At 41.3% G+C, this 16,611-nt stretch overlaps 1 protein-coding gene across 1 annotated transcript; it reads left to right on the forward strand.

Annotated features, from left to right (window-relative positions):
* The first annotated feature begins 655 nt into the window (after positions 1 to 655).
* On the forward strand, positions 656 to 9,055 carry rfx6 (regulatory factor X, 6). Its single transcript, XM_047338120.1, has 20 exons — positions 656 to 812; positions 1,487 to 1,646; positions 2,020 to 2,143; positions 2,471 to 2,532; positions 2,641 to 2,718; positions 2,866 to 2,893; positions 2,976 to 3,083; positions 3,181 to 3,258; positions 3,375 to 3,488; positions 3,708 to 3,757; positions 4,346 to 4,505; positions 4,587 to 4,731; positions 4,954 to 5,063; positions 5,157 to 5,274; positions 5,983 to 6,105; positions 6,678 to 6,887; positions 6,993 to 7,299; positions 7,639 to 7,997; positions 8,205 to 8,405; positions 8,783 to 9,055. The coding sequence occupies exons 1-20, from the start codon at positions 656 to 658 to the stop codon at positions 8,959 to 8,961; spliced, it is 2,871 nt and encodes a 956-aa protein (XP_047194076.1). The 3' UTR covers positions 8,962 to 9,055.
* Positions 9,056 to 16,611: the final 7,556 nt, after the last annotated feature.

A 16,611-nucleotide genomic window follows, 5' to 3' on the forward strand; every position in this document is an offset into this window, starting at 1 on the left:
AAGTAAAAATAAGTAAGATCTATTCAAAGTATTTCTTAAAGTACAAAACATTGTATTTTCACTTTGGGCTTTAGGATGGTGTGATGGTCATTTTCTCTGGCAATTAAAAAACCCTATTAACAGATTAAAATGATCAAAAGATGAATAATTTTTCTTAAACTGTAAAAATCTAACTGGAATCAACTGGAACATTGTGACATCAGATCCTTTAAGGGTTTTTTGTTTCTGTGTAAAGGTCCAGCAGACTGTGGGAGGCAGCGTAGACGGATGGACAGATGGGTTCTTCTGTTAATCATTAATAACCTGGATTAGCCTTCTGTAAATATGATGAATGCATCCAGGGCTTCATTAGCTCGGCCTCCCCTCAGACGTGAGAGTGTGAGGAGGCAGCGTCACGTCCACCGACAGCTCCCAGGCCTTTTCTCCACTTTTTCCCCCTTCAGCTGCTGTAAACTGAGCCAAACGCTGGAGATGCTACAGGTGATGTTTCCTGTGTTTCCCTGGATCCGTGTGAAGGAGGATTGACAAACAGGGGTCCGAGGATTCGCTTGGTTCACGGTCTTCAAGGACAAATGGTCTTCGGGGTGTCTCTCCACAGCAAACTGACCTTTTTCCTCTCGGGTTGATTAGATTTGTATTTACCTTGAGGTTGATGATGCCGATGAAACGCAGCAGTGAGAGCTCGGGCAGAGACGAAGCGTTTCTTATTCACTCGTTGACCGAGACTCTGTGCAGCTCGCCGGACGCAAAGCACACAGAGTTCAATGGACAGACACTTTTCCCTCAGGAGGACGATTCTGGGATTAAATCAGGTAAAGAAGCAAACTCACTCAATTAATACGGTTTTATATGTAATCTTCAAAAGAAACAGAGCTCGGACATTAATATTAAAAACCCTCTTACAGTTTAATCCTTTCTCTTCTTCTCTTTTCTTCATTTAATTTCCTCAGAGTCTTTAAATCTGAATTTAAGGTGCAATTTTCTGAGGTAAAATAGTGACACTAGTCAACCACATGGTGGCGCTATACAGGCTCTATTGAACTAAAGATTAAATTTACTTCTCTCTCTTCTCTCGTAAAAATGATGATGATTAAGACACTCAAATAATAGTGAGTGTTTCATTTGTACGTGGCGAAAATAAAATTAACCAGCAAAGAAAAAAGATGAAAATGGAAAGAAGTGATTTTAAACGCAGCTCTACTTTCAGACTAATGTCTGTAAAACGTAAAAACTAAAAACTTTTATAACTTTTTTAAATTTTATGCAAGACTTTTTCATACAAAATCCTGCCACGAAGACTCGTCGCTCAATTGGACGAATGCACCGTCCGTCTTTTTAACAGTTTTATGATTTGTCGTGTTTTGTTATTTGATTTTATGTTTCGTGTTTCGCACTCGTGATTTGACACCGAGCTCAGCCTCAGAGAAAAGGTGCATCTGTCTCCTCATGTGAACCACGGGCTGTATTAGTCTGGTTATCTTCTCAGAAGCTGAGGACAGCAACGAGACGCCGTCCTCTGAGGACGACCAGGACCTGGTGGACTTCAACTCCGAGCTGACCATCAAACACAGCATCTCGTCCTCCAGGAAAACCATCAGTCAGATCATCAAGGACAAGAAGAAGCAGACACAGCTCACGCTCCAGTGGTAAGAGCTCTGGGAACATTGCACCAGCAAAACTGGTGACCTTTGACCTCTAAACTCTATTCAGGTCATCCATGAGTCCAATGTTTGGGCCCAAAATGAAATCCCCAAGAACATGAAGTCATCGTGAACTTGACCTTTGACCTTCAACCACCAAACCAATTCTAATGGTTTCATTTTTGAGTCAAACTAAATGTTTGTAGCGTTTGTACCAAGTGTAAAGAAAGTTCCTCCGTGTCTTTCTTGAGATGTTCACCCACAGGTCACATGTTTACCCGTAAAGACAACGTGACGTTTACAGCCTCCTCAAAGGCCTCTGGAAAGTACTTTTACCTGAGTACAGTACTTGAGTAAAAGTACTTCTCCCTGACAACAGGCTGGAGGAGAACTACATCGTGTGTGAAGGAGTGTGTCTGCCTCGCTGCATCCTCTACGCCCACTACCTGGACTTCTGCAGGAAAGAGAAGCTGGAGCCGGCCTGTGCTGCTACATTTGGGAAGGTGTGTGTGTGTGTGTGTGTGTGTGTGTGTGTGTGTGTGTGTGTGTGTGTGTGTGTGTGTGTGTGTGTGTGTGTGTGTGTGTGTTTTCTCATACTTTAAATCACCTCACTGTCCAAAATGTCTTGTTGACAGATACAATACTTTTAGTAGTCGTGGTAAAAACACTTTTTAGTTTTGAGTTCATTTCAATCGGAAACTTTATCCCACAGCTGTTTCAAATATCTCACTCAGAATTCAACAGTATAATTTACACACATTACATATTATACGTTTTAATGGTATTGTAGGAATCTAATAACAGTTTGTGAAATTTCCTGTTCTCCTCAGACGATCCGACAGAAGTTTCCTCTTCTGACGACCAGACGACTGGGCACCAGGGGGCACTCCAAGTAAATATTAACCAAATAAAAAATGATTTACTTACGTTTGAGGTGTTTGTTTTGTTTTGAGTTTAAATACAAGATGTTATTTCTAATCTTTGTTTTTTTTTATTGTAGATATCATTACTATGGAATCGGCATCAAAGAGAGCAGTGCTTACTATCACTCTGTGTATTCTGGAAAAGGTTTGACCAGGTGACGTTTCACTTTATTTACTATGTTTTATGTGAATCTTGTTTAATTCCATTCCATTTTGCTCTTTACATGTTGCACTGTACTTTTATTTTGATTTAAAATTATATATACTTTATTTTGAGACCACTTCTGTTTCTTTCTTCACAGATTTTCAGGGAGCAAACTCAAGAATGAGGTAAAAATAAGTAGATTGTGTGATTATCTAAATTCAAATAGAAACATACTTTTATCTATAACACATAAAGTGTATGTTTCAGGGAGGATTCACCAGGAAATATTCTCTCAGCTCCAAAACTGGAACTTTGCTGCCAGAGTTCCCGAACGCTCAGCATCTCCTGCTGCAGGGAAGCATCCCCAGAGAAAAGGTTGGTGATGAATATATTTATATAAGTTTGATTGATTGATTGATTGATTGATTGATTGATTTTTGAATGAATCACGTGTGTAATATCTCCTCTGCAGGTGGACACTCTGATCATGATGTATAAAACCCACTGTCAGTGCATCCTGGACAACGCCATCAACGTCAACTTTGAGGAGGTGATGATAATTCTATTGTTTCCACCGACGATGAAATCCTTCATAAAGAGAAAGTTTACCGTCCACTCTAACTAATACTGATCTTCTACAAACATTAATATATCTTCTTAACGCAGATCCAGAACTTCCTGCTGCACTTCTGGCAGGGGATGCCCGACCACCTGCTGCCGCTGCTGGAAAACCCTGTGATCGTCGACATCTTCTGCGTCTGTGACTCCATCCTCTACAAGGTCCTTATTAAATTATTTCTGTCCTGATGAAATCCTTCAGAAATAGAAACTCTCAAACATAAAAACTAATTTAACAGGCATTAAAATCACTGAAATTTAGATTATATCTTATATCTGGATGCACTGGGGCCTGAGAGTTTAAACTCCATCTCAACTTTGTTATGACTTCCTCTCTCTGTGTGTTGTTCTGTTTTACAAGTGAATCCTTTGTTTTCTCAGGTTTTGACAGATGTTCTGATTCCTGCTACGATGCAGGAGATGCCTGAAAGGTTCGTTTCTTAAACTTCACTTTCACAAATTATCCGAGGATCTTTTCTGACATCACTAGAATCCTTGTTAAGAAAAAACAATTTGAACCACAGTTCCCTTCCTGGATAAAAAGATAAACACGTTGGAAGGAATTCTTCATGTTGGCAGGAAGATATATTCCAGTTTATGATGCCTGGATTTCACTGTTGTAGTTTTAGACATAATTCCTGATAGTTTTCATTAAATTCTACTCACTTTCTTTTGTTAAGTGACACAAGAGTGGAGCTGGAAAAGTTTTAAACATCCGAAAGCTGTAACTTGTTTATGTTTATTCATTTAAAAAGGACAATGCACATTAATTAAAATCAGGTCCAACATGTTAATGCACCAGATTTATCCAGACAGGCTAGTTTTCATCTGCAGTACCTGACAGGTTGATGGTAAAAAATACTACAAATAGACATGTATAAAAACACAGAAGTACAAACACAGACACTTGACAAACATAATAAATCAAAGGTATCAAACATGGACCAATGACACACGCTTATCAAGCAAATGCACATAAACGCTAAAACAAGATAATAACCGTGAGAATGCTTCATCAGTCTTCTGGCAGATATCCGCAGCTTTGCCAAACACTGGGAACACTGGCTGGCCTCCTCCCTGGAAAACCTCCCAGAATGCCTTGCAGCTAAGAAACTCCCCATTGCTCGCCGCTTTGTCGCGTCCCTGAAGAGGCAGACCTCCTTCTTACACCTGGCACAGGTACCACACACCTGTACAGGACAAGCTAATATCCAAACATTAGAGTAAACACTGACTTTTGAGTTTCGTCTGTTGTTGCAGATAGCTCGTCCGGCGCTGTTTGACCAGACGGTGGTGACGAGCATGGTGTTGGACATCGATAACGTGGATCTGAGCAGCATCAGCTCACAGCCGCTGCTCAGCGTTAACTCGGCTGGAGACCAGGACCCGGACATCTACTCTGAGTGTAAGACAACCGCTGAGGGACGATGTTTTCTCCTCCCGTCACTACGATGGAACCTTAATATGCAAATATCATAAAGACACGTCTCCACTTCCTGTCGCTATGCAGAAATGAAGCCAAAATACCCGGATACAAAGCTGCCATCTTGTTTTTGACATCATTTGAAGCCAGATTCTGCTCTAACACAAAATGAGAATCTCTTTTCTCGTGTCTTCTTTTCTCCAGACGACTCCATCACCGTCTTCCAGGAGCTGAAGGAGCTGCTGAGGAAAAACGCCACAGTGGAGTCCTTCATCGAGTGGCTGGACTCGGTGGTGGAGCACAAAGTCATCAAGGTAACAGCCGCTCCCCGTCGTCACTCTGTGAGCTCACACTCTCAAACGAGCTGTCGTGCAACCGAGCAGTTTGTTCTCTCTCCTTCTGCGCAGCCCGGGAAGCAGAGCGGGCGAACGATGAAGAAGCGAGCGCAGGACTTCCTGCTCAGGTGGAGTTTCTTCGGAGCCCGAGTGATGCACAACCTCACGCTCAACAACGCCTCCAGCTTCGGTGAGGAACCCGAACCCGCTCCTCTTCAAATACTGAAACTGGGAGAATATCTGTTCAAAAATCAAAACGTCTGCAATAGTGTCGACAGGTCTTAAAACACAAGCTTCTTATAAAAGCTACAGACTGAACGTAACATGGTGATTATTGTTTGTGTATCTGTCACTTAGCTAATTGGTTTTGTGCTCTTTCTAAATCATTCAGTCCACAGGATGTGTTGACCCCACACACACACACACACACACACACACACACACACACACACACACACACACTGACACACACACACACACACATGCACAGTTTTAAGTGAGGCCAAAATGTCCTTATTACGTAAGGTCTAAATTCATAATGGTCCTCACAAAGCTGTAAGACACACCACACACACACACACACACACACACACACACACACACACACACACACACAATAGTGCCATAAATTGTAATGGCCAGACTCTCCTTTATTAAACAGTCTTATCTGAGGGTCGCGTGCTCTCTGTTCAAACACACAGGCTTCGTTTACGTGAATAAACATCGGCCATTCGCCGGCTCCCTCCCTGAAGCTCAAACGCTGCAGGTTTCAAACCCGTGACCTCGCAGGTCAAACAAAGATCAGCTGGGTCTGACACAGGAATCCTGAGTCTGAGCGCTCAGCTGGAATCCTGCTGTTTCACACTTTGACCTGTGGGGACGTCTCGTTCTTCTCCAGGTTCCTTCCATCTGATCCGGATGCTGCTGGACGAGTACATCCTCCTGGCCCTGGAGACTCAGTTCAACAACGACAAGGAGCAGGACCTGCAGAACCTGCTGGACAAGTACATGAAAAATGCAGGTATCAGCCATCGAGACAAACACACAGTTTTTATGTTTATTACACCCATCGACTGTAAATGAAGACATGACAGCTCCACAAAAGTGAAGCCAAATCATTTGTATCGCCCCCTGGTGGCTGGCTGCAGTTTTGGTCTTAAAGCTGCCTCCTCCTTGTTAGCGGGCGGGATTTGAACCATTTTGGGTTATTCTTATCACACTGAAGTTTGTTCAAGTTTGGTTTTATAAGTTATTTGATGCTATAAAAACAGGGTAAAAAGCAATGATTGACAGCTGAGATGATTGGTCGACGAACTGAACAGATAATCAATTAATTGGTAAACAGTAATAGACCTTTTTAACTCTAATTTGGTTAATCTAATTTAATCTAATCTAAATTAAAAGATCAACAGATTATAAATGATTAGTGCAGTTGAGTAAATAATGTAAAAGAAGATAAACTATCACAGTAGTGCGCCACCTACAGGACAGTATATGGTCCTGCAGTTCAGTAATGAAGAAACAAACTAGGACAGTTTCCTGTGTTGTGAGTTTTATCAGATGTTGTCGTTGACGAGCTGCTGCCCCCCTCAGATGCCAGTAAAGCAGCGTTCATGGCGTCGCCCAGTTCCTGTTTTCTTGCCAATCGCAACAAGGCCAACGCCGCCATTGACCAGTCGGTGAAGAACGAGTCTGTGGGGGAGCAGCACACCTACATGTCCCTGTCCACCAATCACCAGCAGAGTCTGGAGCCGGGCGCCGTCGTCTACCAGAGCTCAGACGCCGCTGGTTTCACCGTTTCAGGTAAAAACCAAAAGCTAAATGTGATGGATTCTTCCCCCGGCCCCGCCCCTTCCTGTCCTCCTGTGTTAATTCTCCGTCTCTGTCCGTCTCCACCGTCTCCACCAGGTGGTCAGTTGGACTTCTCTCAGGTCAGCGGGCCCCTCATGACGCCCCCTATCTCCCCAGCAGCGCTGGTGCACCGAGGCTCCGTCATCAACCAGGGGCCCATGGCGGGGAGGCTCCTGGCGTCCTCCTCTTCCTCCGCCTGCTCCTCCTCCTCCTCGTCCTGCCTCTCCTCTCTCAGCGCCATGACCCAGCCGAGCCCCTGCTCCGCCTACCCGGAGACCCTGTACCACTGCTTGGCTCAGACCAGCCCTGGTTACTTCCCCCCGGCGAGCGGCTCCTCGACCCCGAGCTACCAGCCCACACTCAGGTCAGACATGTTTTAACATTTAACCATCTTCATAAGGGCTAAAGTTTCATCTCCATATTAAGATTTACACAAAACTTTATATAAGATTTTCTTCTTAATTTGCCCTAAAATATAAAATAAATATAATATTTTTAAATGTACAAAAAGCTGTAATTATACTAATGGTATTGAATATATAATTTGTATGATTGTTTGATATTTATTGTAGGAGAAATTTTCTTTTATAAAATATTTTTCAGCAATATGCAGAGTTGGTGTCATTGGTGAATATTGATTTGACTTCTGATATTTGTGTGATTATGCTAATGTCTGATGATTTGTTTCATTCTTTACTTTCAGATCTCAGCCTCAGAATCAGTGTCTGTCCTCGGTTCAGTCTCAGACCTCGTCCCTGGCCTATCACCTCTCACGCTACCCGACCTTCACCGACCAGCAGCTGAGCAAAGACCTGTTCTACAACCACCACCCTCCATCGGTCCATCCCTCGTCCGGGGGCAGCAGCTGCAGCCTGACACCTTACGGCTCCGCAGTCCGACCCACGTCCAGCTACAGCTCGGGGTCGGATCCGGTTCAGACCGAACAGACGCTGGACGCTCAGATCCTGGACTCGGCCGAGGGGTTCGGCTTCGTGGGGTCTGGACTGAACCCCTCGGGTGGGTGTCAGGGACAGACGTACGCTGGACACACAGGACACACCGGTGAGGAGACCTACAGAAGTTTATTATAAATTCTGGTCAGGAAATCAAAGATCCCGTTTGCATTACAGGGAAATAAAGTGTGATTCGAGATGACAGAATCCAGTATTACAGACAAAAATAAAAACGTTTCCTGTGAATCAGAGATGAATATCAGTCATTTCTTTATTCCGCTAATGACCTCACTTCTAAACTTTCCTCCTGTGACAGGTTACTATGGCAACAGCAGTTACCTGGAGAGCCAGCGGATGACATCACTGGTCGACCAGCACGTGTCCGTCATCAGCAGCGTCAGCAGCCTGCGTCCGTTCCCCTCAGCGTACTCGGAGGTCCACGACCCGCTCAACATCCTGGACGAGCCCGGGAGGAAAACCACAGGGGCTTATTTCACAGAGACGGAAACTACAGCAGGTCAGACGGGTTCTTTAAAGTATCTTCAGCCGGGGCGACGGGTGGGAAATCAAGTTTAAAAGAAACAAGAATAATTAATCTGATCAATCAATCAATCAATCAATCAATCAATCAGTAAGAGGATAAGAGCTCACACCTCCATCAAGGCCCAACAGTCCACGTAGGAAACCTCATTTAAATTCAGTAGATCTGGATTTTTATTTGGAGCTACAGGTAATTACAGACACTCATACATATATATTCTCTAAAAATGCCTGATTCTTCATTATGATCCATGAATTATTCCCTTGGACATCAGTGAAAATGTTGAAAAACGAAGTTAAAGAAAGTGGAAACCTGTCCAGTAGTTTTGTGTTTACTTGACGTTTCCTCCTCAGATCACTCGCTGCCCTCGTCGGGATCGGCTCCCTGCATGTTCGGAGTTCCGTCTGCGTTCAGCTCGCAGGACACTCTGTTGTCTCAGCAGCGGGTGACGTCGTCCTCGGAGGTGCAGGACCTGGTGTCCTCGCTGCCGCCCATCAACACCGTGTTCATGGGCTCAGGAGGAGTCCAGTGAAGACTCCGACCTGCACTCGGGTCCAGACTCTGAGGGACAGTACGTCTGCTCCAGTGCTGCTGGATGGAAAGAGGAACAGTGAGAGAAGTGATGTGATGAGGACAATTCAAACCCAGGACACTGAACTGTGAGGTGCAGTATGAACCTGAGGAAGCTACCAACACACACTGAAGTCAAATTATTTAAAGACTGTTTAAACCTGGACAAACACCTGTTTTATTCACCATGTGTTGGACCTGGGGTTTAAACTTTTACAAATAAAAGACATTTAAAAGTATGAACTTGCAATTCAGATTGGAGGGGTCGTCTTTTTCTTTAAGTAAGAATAGTTATTGGTTCCAGTATCTGCTGCATCCATTCGTCTGTTTCTGGTTAAGTTTGTGTATTAATCTCAGAACTTTCCAGCCAAGGTTTTATTAAAGTTTATGACTATGAAGAAATACAAGTTTAACGATAAGTTGCTTGAGCTGTGTCAGAGCTATTTCAAACTAATGGACATAAATTAGTTTTTATGTTGGTATTAAAATGTCTTAAAAGGTCTCATCCCTCCACCAAGCGTCATATATCATATCTAACGTCATATCTCACATGTTCCTTTATCGTGATCTGCTTCAAAACTTTAATGGTTTCTTCCCTGAACCATTCTGCATCTGTTTCATTCAAAACCACAAACTTCATGGTGGTCGTGGGTGAAAAGCTGGAGCCATGAACGTCAGGGGGATTCATCCTCTGTGGGAATATGAAAATCTGTATGAAATTACATAATAATCAGCTTAGTTTTGGACTAAAGATGTGGATCAAATGACTTAATAACATGAATTCACAGATTAAAACTGAAACAAAGAGTCTTCAGTTGTTTTGATGAACGATAGATGGATTATTACATGTTCCCACTTTATGTTTTCCACTGTGATAATGTTGATTCTGAACAGAAGAACAGTTTGTGTTCTTGTCTTTGTCTTTTCCTCTGCGACAGATTGACCCTCAGTCAATAACAGAACCCAATAGAATCCTTATCTCCTTCCATTCAAAGAGCTGGTGTCAAACCAGTAAACACACGACTCTTTAATGGCTCGACTCGCAGATTACACCACGGGGGCCACAATTGAAGTCGGGAGGTTTTTATTTGTAATTATTTGTTTTTTTTCTGCGACACAATGGAGCGAGATACGACGGAGATAAACGTGTTTGCCAAAATGTTAGGAGAACCAACAGAGACGGACGGAGGGACGGAGGGACAGAGGGACGGAGGGACGGAGACTGTAAGAAAAGCTTTTAATATCCCCCCACGGTGACCTGAGGGAAACATGGAAGCACTCTCCTCCTCAGTGTGTCCGTCCTGGACCAGATGGGAAGTCATAAAACCAGGAGATCAGGAGAGGAGCCGCTTGTTTGATCAGCTCCTCTGACGAAAGAATCCAGAGTTTTATCTAAATAATCTTATGTCTGCCAAAGCTTTATTAAAAAGATATTTAAGACTGAAAATACAGATTTCTGTGGTTTCACTAACATTTTATACTATTATTATTATTATTAATTCATAAATATGACCACAACTAAACATTAAAACTCACAATCTGCTCAACAAACTGAGTATAAGACGTGGTAAAGCTTTATATTTTAGATCTGTCATTTCCCAATAATTTCATACAATGTTTTGCAGAAACATTGATGTAATTATAGAGAAAACATTTATTAATAAAGAAAAGATGAGCTCCAGTAATTGGCTCAGTTTACTATGAAAACGTATATGTTGAAATAGCACATTTTGACTTTATTTAGCTTCTATAATGTAGGTTTTTATTCTGTTGATATAAAAATATAATTTTGCTCTTTTAAACAATAGTTTTAACAACTATCTTTTTTTGGAAAGTGAATAATAACAGTTATAAACTTGAAGAAGAAGAAACTCGATGACAGAACATGGTTAAGACCAGTTTAATATCAAATTAATTCACAGTAAAGATAAAGAACAAGAATATTAATTCAGGTATTTTCCTGCTCTCTTATATTTGTCACATGAGAAACGATTCAAACTGGAGAACACTGTTGAATATTTATTAAAAACCTGGTAAATATAAAAAAGGGTATTTGCATGAGTCAGAGTTTTAGATGAATGAAAGCCGTGACGTGCTCCTCCTCCCGCCTCCTCCTGCTTTTTATACGTTATCTACTCAGGAGGAAAAATCCATTTCAGGTGCTCACGCGGCGTCACAGGAACAGATGGTGGCGTATGTAATGATTACAGAATCCCCACGTTAAAATACTTTAATTACTAAGTCAATAATGCTGCAACAATTGCTGGAGCTTCGGTGTAAAAACAACAGAAGGCGGAAGGCAAACTTTGGGCCAATGTTTAACCAGAACTTTGCATTAGAGGCCGAGTGTGTGTGTGTGTGTGTGTGTGTGTGTGTGTGTGTGTGTGTGTGTGTGTGTGTGTGTGTGTGTGTGTGTGTGTTGTGTTAATGTCGTACAAGCTGTGCTGCAGGTAAGATTGTCCTCATATACAGAGCACATACTGTGTCAATGAGAAATAATGTTATTGTCGTTCAGGAACAGCACATGAGTTTTGCGTTTACTTTATTTTATCCAACATATGTCAGAATATTTTTAGCAAATTAGATTTTGCAAACTAAATGTGACATGAATGACACAAATTATTTTTTGTCAGTAAATAGAACAAGAAGTAATTTCAACTATTTAAACAGCTACTTTTAAGTTTTTAGTTTTGAAGTTTTAAAGCTTCAAATAAGAAAATTTAATTAACTTTTAACGTTTTTTAATCCACCAATAAAGATTCTTTCCGAGCAAACTTCAAACCTGATTCGTCAAACTCGTCCCTCGACTGATGCAGAATCTGTTTGTGCAGATTATACTCAAAGTAACTTTTATTAATTTCAAACCATGTCAAACATTTTTCAACACAAAGTCAAAGTTTAACACCTATAACATTTAAATCATTTAATCTAATTTGATGAATCCTGTAAAACCTGAAACAACAGTTAGACGCTGCCCGGAGACATAAAATAAAACACGTGTTATTAAATGTTGGTTTTGTTTATTAGGACCAGGACTAATGAGGTAGAAAGTGTTTGGATCTTCTACCTGTTCAGACTCTGTCCGGCTGCACTTCTCCAGACGTCCACTAGAGAGCAGCACACTCATATTAAACTTCAGACTGTGAGAAAAGACTCAAACAAAAGTTGATTAATAGAAAAGTCTCAGTGCAGCAAAGTCAAGGTCTCGAAAAAAACGATTTACGACTTTACTGATTTTCTGTGATTCAGGTTTGTTGTGGTTCCTGAAGGCAGACGTCCCTTTAATCTGGCAAACCAATTACATCCAAACATATTTCAACATCTGCCAAGTCTGATATAAAATCCTTATTATCCATATTTCTGTGTATAAAGGTAATATATAGATGTACTAGTAAATACTTTAATGCAACTATTAGGTTGAAATATAACGATGTGATAAAAGGTACAAGCTCTGTTGCTGAAATCAGAAAATATGATTTATTTAAAGAAGAAACTGGGGCAGATTTCATTGGATGAAACTGTGTGTAAATAAACCTCACGCCCGTTTACTTTGAATGCCAGTATTTGCACAGCGCCCCCTGGAGCCTCAGTAAAGAGATGTTGATGTACAAAACCGCTGCACTTCCTTTTCACATCATAAATCTGGAGCCAGTCTTTCTTACCACAGTCAGATCTGTGTCCCTGAACCGGTGGAACATTCACTCGGCTGCTGTTTCCTCAATCAGGCGTCAGCTTCTCCTGGAACATCGCAGCAAAGATCAATGTTTTATTCAGTGGAACCTGAATTTCTCAAGCTTCTATTTGAAACACAGTCATAACTGAGCACTGACTGAGGATTATCAGACAAGCTGCTCGTGCTCTTGTTACAAAAGGTCAGGACGATGAATGAAGGATAATTAAATGGCACTTAGCTGCACACTGTACTTACATAAGCCATTTTACTTGCTAATGTACGAGTCAGTTATTAAAACGTGACCCGACTGAACCTCTGCTGAAATGATTCATATCACAAAGTGAAGAAGAATCAAAAACGACCTGAAACACAGAGTGAATAGCTCAAAGTACGGAGGATTAATGATGCCCAATTCAATAGAAAGATCTAAGGATGAGCAACAGGCTAAAATGTAACATAAGCAATATTTAGAATTATAATACGTTTAGAGCAATGAATTATGTTTACATTAATGTAAATAAAACAAATAATAATAATTATCCGACTGCATAACTCGTAACGAAACAGGATTATTTGTTTCTTTGCTGCGTAACGTGAATAAAACGTTGATACATTACAGTCGCGTCAGGTGGATTTTCTCAATTAACGATGGTAAAGATAAAAACTCCCATGATCCCACGCTTCATGATGTCATCAAGCTGGGTCTTTTGTTCGTGATTGGGTTGAGAGACCCCTAGTGGCCAAACTTATATTGTACGTTTAAAGACAAACAAAAAAAAAGTGTGATACATGCTCAACTATTGTTTGCAGGATTAAAAATAAACGTCAATAATATTTATTGTTTCATTTAGACTATTAAAGATATTAAAAAAGAAGGGATTTGATGGGATATCTTTCCAAAGCAACTGTGTTTTAGTTGTGTTGAGCCTCTTGCATTTGTGTTTTCAGTTCATGTGCTTGTCTCAGTCGTTTGGGCACCGTACTTGACCCTGTCCTTTATTTGTAGTGTGCTTTTATTAATAGACATTTATAAGACATACACACACAAACACACGCATATGTGTGTATGAGGACCGGTAGTTGGAGGTTATGGGAGGAAGAGAGCGGAGAAAGGTTAAGAGCTTGACCCTATTTCCTGCCTTAATGTAGATATTATAAGTCCTTAATGGAAACCTTATCCTTACGACTTATCCTTTAAATGATTAACGAGACATGTCCCCATAACTGTGCAAACAGATTCAGGTCCCCACAACATGAGCAAAACCTGGAGCACACACACTCAGAAACACATTCTTACAGTATAAAAGCATCAAATTATTCACCATAGTCGTCCCTCATAGACAAACATGAAAAAGAGACTCTTCCTTGACTTGACTCACCTCGGCGAGACCCAGAGACATTAACAAGACACCTAATCACGTCCTCAGCTGCGTCTCAATAGCTGCTTCACCGCGTCAGAGTTGAATTTAATTTCCGAGTCTAAATCGCGGCGGCTCTCTGCCTTTCAGCGGCCGACTCCGACTCTTCGGTTGTTTTTTGCGGCCTTGTAGTTAATTATTTATTTCTTTTAAACTTTTCTCAAGCCTCCTTTACTTCACTGAAGTGTGTGTTTAGTGTGAGTTCTTTCTTTAGGACACAAAGCAAAGCTGCTGTTGACGAAACGTCCCACGTTGTCTGAAGATGCACAAACGCTGAATAGACGTGTTTATTCGTCTGCGTTGGTAAGTGGTCGTGATGTTTAAAACGGAGCAGACTTCCTGTCATGCAGACGCAGGAGGAGGACGAGGACGAGGACAGTAACGCTGCAGTTTGCTCCTCACGTCTCCGACATGATGACTTGTTGCTTCATTCTCTCACATGAAAGAAAGATATTACAAAAAGCTGTGTAGGGTGAATTCAGCCCGTTCAAAGATCCAGGGAAAACGCTCTTTGTGGAAGTGATTGTACCTTTTATTTGGTCGTCTGAATGAACGTGAGAAGTTTTTTCGTGTACGGTCAGAAAGTACAACAATACGACAAGAAACAGCAGGAAAACTTCAGAGGAAAACTTCTATAAAATGTGACGGATGTGTCGTGTATCTGTATAATTTTGTTCTGTGAATCTACAGCGTAAATTACAAGCCGGTTGTTGATGACACCACGACAGAACCATGAAGATATATTGTGCTAATAATAATGAATTCAATCTGTGGTTGTAGCGGCATATTTGGTGTGTGTATTATAAAAACCTTATGGTTGACAGTGCCTGAGCAAGCACGTAACTGTACGATGCAGAAACTAAAGATTTCTTACATTATCACGAGAAATGTAAAAATATTTCCCTCCTGACGATGACCTCCACAGTCTAGTTATACCAGTAATACCTGTTCTTGCGTTTTTCTTAATATTCAAATCCTTTAAAAGTTAATTATATATGTTTTATTATTATAGCAAGAATTTCATGTGTGAGATTAGTTGTTCGATCCTCAAACGTGGATGTTTCATTTGGATTTTAGTCCCTTTTTCAGGTGGAATTAATGTTGTTAGTTTCGACAGATGTTGCAGATATTGCAGTAAATAGTCTGTTGCAGTTGCTTGAAGCCTTCATGAAACAAATCAGATGCTTTATTTTCCCCATCTACAATTCATCCTCCTTTTTATCCGGAGCTACGTCTTAGAAACCCAACGAGTGGAATTTCAAATCTGTCAAATCAAAACAGGGAAACATTCACGTTCTGTACATCTCAACCTTGATGCGTAGAAGAAGCGAAGACACGCTCCCTCGCTCGCACTCAAACCGTCGCACAAACTTTCAAGTTCAAACATTCTTGTTCAAACATTTTCCACCTCCTCCGAAGTAAAGAAGATGTCCGTCCTTTTCTAATGAGCTTTTATAACCTGGCGCCTTTCATGCAGCTGGAGTCAGAGCGCGTCGGCCTTTCCTTGGATCGGAGGAGACATTTCATTTAGAGTGTGGTCGTGTTGCTAATCAAACTTGGAAGTGGCTTCAGTGTTAAACTCAGTGTTCGACTGATCGACAGTAAATTCATCTATCTTGATAATTGATTAATTGTCGGTTCATCACCAGTTATTTGCTTGTTCCAGCTTCTGAAACCTGAGGATTTTATACATGTTTGTGTTCTTTACATTAAAGGAAAACTGGACATTTGAAAACATGGAGCTCAAACATCTGAAATTCTATCGACAAAACAATTAATCAATTAACTCATAGAGGTCACATCTCCTTAAAGTCAGTCAAGCTGCATCAAACTGATTTGATTCAAACTTGGAAGAAAGAACCCAAGAACTTTTTGGGCCAATTCAATAAAGGGGCTTGATTCAGTTTCTTTAAAATTGTGAGATTTAGTTTTGTCCTTTTCTTGATAGATAACACAAACATGTTGAGAGGACAGATATCTGTGAGTAACTTGGTTTGATTGAATTAAAGGGACTTTTACATTCTAGTAGGAGGATGGAGCCTGATGAGAAACCATTAAACATTCGGTGCTGATGTGGATTTAGAGGCGGATCCAGGATTGTTTCTTTCTTTAACATTACAACAGAACACTTTTGTTAATTTTCAATGAACTGATAACAATCAGACCACTTCCTTTCCTCTTCTATCTACCGACTATAAGAGCGACTCAATCATGTGCGGCTCGTTCGGCCTTGGTGCAGCTGTGCGCTTTACAGAGTCTCAATCTAGTTTCAGATAAACTGAATATAATCTTTCTTTCTGTCCCTAATGTGGACAAGGTGACGTGGACGTGACAAAGCCGTGGACATGCTGAGCCTCTGGTTGTTGAGTCACAAGGGCACAGACTCTTCACCGGCAGAGACACGTACGCGGCGACGGGTGGGTCGACCAGGTCCGAGCTCTGGAAACGCTCCTCGAGAGACGAACCGCCACAGAAGCTACGAGTAACTGAAGGAGTGAAGTGACTCGTCCTCTATACAACG

The sequence above is a fragment of the Hippoglossus stenolepis genome, chromosome 20, assembly GCF_022539355.2.
Source record: "Hippoglossus stenolepis isolate QCI-W04-F060 chromosome 20, HSTE1.2, whole genome shotgun sequence".
NCBI lineage: Eukaryota > Metazoa > Chordata > Actinopteri > Pleuronectiformes > Pleuronectidae > Hippoglossus > Hippoglossus stenolepis.